This window comes from Galeopterus variegatus, unplaced genomic scaffold (assembly GCF_000696425.1).
Source record: "Galeopterus variegatus unplaced genomic scaffold, G_variegatus-3.0.2 Scaffold3690, whole genome shotgun sequence".
NCBI lineage: Eukaryota > Metazoa > Chordata > Mammalia > Dermoptera > Cynocephalidae > Galeopterus > Galeopterus variegatus.
Genome location: NW_007729801.1, coordinates 162,355 through 167,578, shown reverse-complemented (window position 1 = coordinate 167,578; position 5,224 = coordinate 162,355). Strand labels below are relative to the sequence as shown.

Below are 5,224 nucleotides of genomic sequence, written 5' to 3'. Positions count from 1 at the left end.
GTTATTTGATTGTTTTTGAAGAGGAACATTTAAGAAGGTATATGTCATGTTGGTTAAGAAAGTAAACTGTGTATTTCTTTACTTTGACAGGAATACTTTGGTTGCAGAAGGGAAATTTAATGTGTTTATTTTATTTAATTTCAAATTTCCGAAAGCTTTGGGAGAAAGTGAGGAGTGTACATTTTAGAGGAATGATGTTTTATTTTTGGAAGCCAGAAAAGAATAACAGAGTACAAAAAATGGCTTCCACAAATTATAAATTACTAAACCAATGTTTCTTCTACCCAAATTCTTAGAGTTAGGAGACTTCAGGTTTCTATGCTACTGTCTTGGGGATGGCCTATCTAAAAAAGGATTACTGGAGTGGTAGTATGGATTTTCATGACTTTACTGGTGGTGGTGGTTTTTTTTTGTTTTGTTTTTTCTTTTTTTTTGGCTTGGGCTAAAAGAGCAGCTGGTCAAACAGCTGGAACTTCCCTTTGTGAGAGGTGGTGGAAATGTACTGTTGGTGGAAGTGACAAACCCTAGGAAATAGAACACTACTGAAATGCCAAGCGTTCCATGGAGATGATCCCCTTTCTAACCTTTTCCTTGTCCTAAGTTCTCAACTGAATTAGGGGATTGTCTTCTGTAAGATTCTTATTTTTTGCATGTGAATGATTGGTGAAAGTAGGAATTAAAGTATAGAATTTGTCTCTGTATACAACTTGAATAGGAATATTTATATTTTATTAATCTGGGAATATGTCACTTTCCAAGCCAAGCAAATATTATATTACCAAGTCATTTGAAAAGAAACTAGTCTCAAAAAATGTTGTAAACAAATATTTTAATAAATAAACTAGTTAAGAAGTTAATGATGCATTAACTTTAAATGTGTTTGGTTTAGAATTATTATTTGAGTGAATGAGCTCCACAGTCAGAACACCTGTGTTAGATTCATTAAAAACTAGCATTGTCCAATGAGCAGAGATACATTTTAAAGGAGTTTTTACTTAATTCTTTTCGAGTTTGTGGTGCTCGTTATAAAGTTTGGGACTTGTCATCTACTTATTTATGGTGATTATATCTCAGCCAGAGACAGAGAACAGGGGCTTATAGTTGAAGTAGAGCCTGAGCTGAACCTCTCAGTCTGAGGCAGAAATAAAAACAAATCCTTTTGAGACTGTAGCCTTTTGCAATGCATATCTTCCACCATAGGTGAGGGTGTGCACTCTGGAAGTGTAGGACACGGAGGGTCTCTGGCATAGAGCATGCTATTTACTACATTATGTAAACGTAGACAAACCCTAGACTTGTCAGCATAGGAACTTGGGATTTCTGTAGAACTCTTCATCTCTTCATACGTGCAAAATGTCTTCCAGCTGGAGGCTTGAGCATTTAGGCAGTTTTTCACTGCAAACTATATCTCTTTGGAGCATTATATTGTATTAGCTATCATTGTGTCTCCCTTCTAGAGAGCCCTGAAAACTAGAGTGTAGAGACAGGGTTAAATTAAGAAATTTGAATAGTGATGACTGTATTTTTGTTTTCACTGATGACAGTAGCTCTGGGTCCTTACTCTTTACTTTAGATATAGTGTTGGGGGTTCACATCATGCCTGGCACGTTAGGGAAGGAGATCCTGCTCTTTCCCTCTGGTAACCTCTCTACCTTTGGCAAATAGCCATCTAAAATGGAATACTTGTTATGACCATTTAACTCCGGGTTTCTCAGCCTTAGCACTATTCACATTTTGGGCTGGATAATTCTTTGTTACTGGCAGAGGACGTGTGAGGAGGAGATTGTCTTTCGCACTGTAGAACGTTCAGCAGTATTCCTGGCCTCTACCCACTAGATAACAGTAATAATTCTCCCCAGACATCCACCCCCCAATTGTAACAAGCAGGAATTTTCAGCTGTATGCTAGGGGGAATATCACTGACTATTGTGTGTGAGGAGGAGATTGTCTTTCGCACTGTACAATGTTCAGCAGTATTCCTGGCCTCTACCCACTAGATAACAGTAATAATTCTCCCCAGACATCCATCCCCCAATTGTAACAAGCAGGAATTTTCAGCTGTATGCTAGGGGGAATATCACTGACTATTGAGAACCACTGATTAACCTGATTGGTTACATTGTTACATGATTGCGGGAAATGCTTTTTGGTGAGTGGTTGGATTTCCAGTTTGTGTTTCTAAGCATGATAGCTGCCTAAATTGACTGAAGGAAAGAGTTGGAATGATGATGTCTTTATGACTCCTTTCATCCCACAGACGACCCTTCTAGCAGCCCATAATTGGAGAAGCTGTTGCTTTTTCAAGGGTCCCTGTGACTTTGGTTACTACTACTTCTACCACTGGCAGGGGCATGGTATGTCTGTGTGGGTTTATCTCTGCCCTCCGATAAGTGTAGTAAATCAGATAGTTATAATAAGCACATTGATTATTTGAGAAAATAATTTTTAAAAGGCTAGAGCTTGTATATGGGAAGATCTTCAATTTTTTTGGTTTTTAGATACCTACCATTCTTTTAAAAAGTGCCTGTATATATTGAGGTTCTTTTACATTTGGAGGTTAATTTAACCATCTGTAATTCTCTTCATAGGCCCACCTCATAACTGGATGAAGGATTTTATCCTCACGGTTTCTATAGTAATCGGTGTTGGAGGGTGCTGGTTTGCTTATACGCAGAATAAGACATCAAAAGAACATGTTGCAAAAATGATGAAAGACTTAGAGAGTCTACAAACTGCAGAGCAAAGTCTAATGGACTTACAAGAGAGGTAAGTCAAAAAAAGTCATAAGTTTGTAACTCTTGTTTATGTAGGAAAATACAATTTGTAAAAATGCAGTAGGGGCATGTGCTTTAACACTATATTTAGATTATTACACACACCAGGAATATATTACATTTTATATCATATTTTTAGAAAAGTCTTATAGTATTGTCATAATTACAAATTTATTATAAATGTATATACTTGAGAATAAATGGGCAGAAGACCAATGGAAGTAAACCAAATATAGGTGGAATTATATGTGTGGTTAAATTTTATTTTTAATTTTATTTAAATAATTATGACCTTCTTGAAAGTCTCTTTCTGGAGGAGTGTTTCCCTGCTATTCCTGTGTTTTGAGCCCTATATAACCAAAATAGCTGTATACTAGGTTGCCTTATATTTTTATTATCCAAACTTAAGGCTAATAGAAAATGCTGTGAATTCTGATTGAAAAATATATCCAGTTACTTGACACAGTATTTACTCTTTTGTAAAAAAGAAATTTTGGAAACTGTTGTGAGGAATTTTCATTTTTATTGTTCTATAAGGCTTGAGAAGGCACAGGAAGAAAACAGAAATGTTGCTGTAGAAAAGCAAAATCTAGAGCGCAAAATGATGGATGAAATCAATTACGCAAAGGAGGAGGCTTGTCGGCTGAAAGAGCTAAGGGAGGGAGCTGAATGTGAATTGAGTAGACGTCAGTATGCAGAGCAGGAATTGGAACAGGTATTTACATTTTTAAAAGGTATTTGTTAGAATATTTGTATTGCTGCTCTGAGGAGCCAGGTCCTGTTTTTGTACTATGTCTTATATTCAGTTCCGCTTTATACTGTTCTACAGTTAAGAGATGAATCATTTGTTCATATTGTTAGCATTGATCAAAGTCCATATAGCAAAATAATGAAGTGGTAACTGAAAGATAGTGACCGTCATGTTCACTTACTCATGAAATCTTATCTCTTGACTTGTTAACTGTCTTCTGTAAATTTAAGGTGCTTATTTAACATCTGTAATGTGTTTGAGTTTCTGTAACCTAGTAAAATAAAGCATATCTAATTTTGAACTTCTCTGCAAAGATAAGGGATCTCTATTGAACATCAATTTGAATCCTTTTAGATGGTTTAGAACATAATCTAAAAGTTCTAAAACTGTCTACAGGGTGATCTTTCTACTATCTGTTTGTCCTATTCAGTTACTCAAGGTAGAATGTAGGCATTTAGGAATTACACAGAGTTCTTCACAGAAAATGGGGTTCTGGGAGAATTTAATTATAGGCAGATATATTAGTTTCCTATTCTTGCTGTAAAAAGTTACCACAAACTTAGTGGCTTAAATAAACATAAATTTATTATCTTAATGTTCTGGAGGTCAGAGTGAGTCTAAAATGGGTCAGTAGGGCTGTGTTTCTTCTGAAGGCTGTAGGGGAGGACCTGTTTCCTTGCCTTTTCCACTTCCAGAGGCTGCTTGCATTTCTTGGCTCATGGCCCTCCTTTCCCTCAAAGCATGTTACTCCAGCCTCTCCTTTCATGGTCCCATCTTCTTCTCACTTTGACTCTTTCTTTACTAATAAACTGAAAAGCAAAAAGAGGATTAGAAGACTTACTCAAAATAACTCAGTTACTCAATTGTAAACCAGGGGCAAGAACTAGATATTCTGCCTCCCACTTTCTTTTATGTACTGTTGCCTTCTCAATTGAATGTTAAATAAGAAATAAGAATTATGTGATGAATGAGTTTTAATTTCAACTCATAGGGAAAACATGCAGTATGTATTGCCGTTTGCTTCAAGATTGTCCTTTGGGAGGATTTGACTGACCGAACACAGGCATCTCTTTCATTACTGTTCTTTTCCTCATATCCAGACATCTGTATTTTTGATCTCCTCCCTGTAAGGAGTTTATTCTTTTAAATTACTCTCAGTCATTTTTTACAGTCATGCCCCATTTACCTGACAAACCCTCTCTGTACAGAATATTGTAAAGAATCAGGGAGTTAACAAAAAAGGCCTAGCCAAAATTGTACTTTGTCCAGGAATTAGATATTACGCCCTTTATTCTGTAAGAACTCCCTGCCTGTTCCCACTGAGATGGCAAACTCTCAGTTTGATCCCAGTACTAACAAGCTTGTTAGCAATTTTTCTAAACTTTGCAGATAAGAAAGAGCAAATCAGAAAGCAGTAAATGAGATGTTCTTTTACAGAGACATAAATTTATAATAGTGCATCACAGGTGACTGCCTCACAGTGAGGCGGAAGACACAATATAAAAAATGGACCCAAGAATCACAAACATCCTAATCTGAGCTTTTGGGATAGAGACTTTGCACACCTTAGTAGATCCTAAGATTACCACGATATGATGTACTGGTATGAACGCAGTAATCCTAATGAGATCTTGAGTCAATAAAAGGTAGTTTAAAGAAGGGAAATGGATATTTTAGAAAAAGAACAATGTCCAACATG

At 36.3% G+C, this 5,224-nt stretch overlaps 1 protein-coding gene across 1 annotated transcript in view; it reads left to right on the top strand.

The window, feature by feature from the left end:
* The first annotated feature begins 2,139 nt into the window (after positions 1–2,139).
* The window catches only part of STIM2 (stromal interaction molecule 2), a 32,237-nt gene continuing 29,152 nt past the window's right edge, over positions 2,140–5,224 (top strand). Inside the window, exons 1-3 of the mRNA XM_008585739.1 lie at positions 2,140–2,149; positions 2,589–2,766; positions 3,312–3,489. Coding sequence (XP_008583961.1) covers positions 2,140–2,149; positions 2,589–2,766; positions 3,312–3,489 — 366 coding nt within the window. The remainder of the gene's footprint in view (positions 2,150–2,588; positions 2,767–3,311; positions 3,490–5,224) is intronic.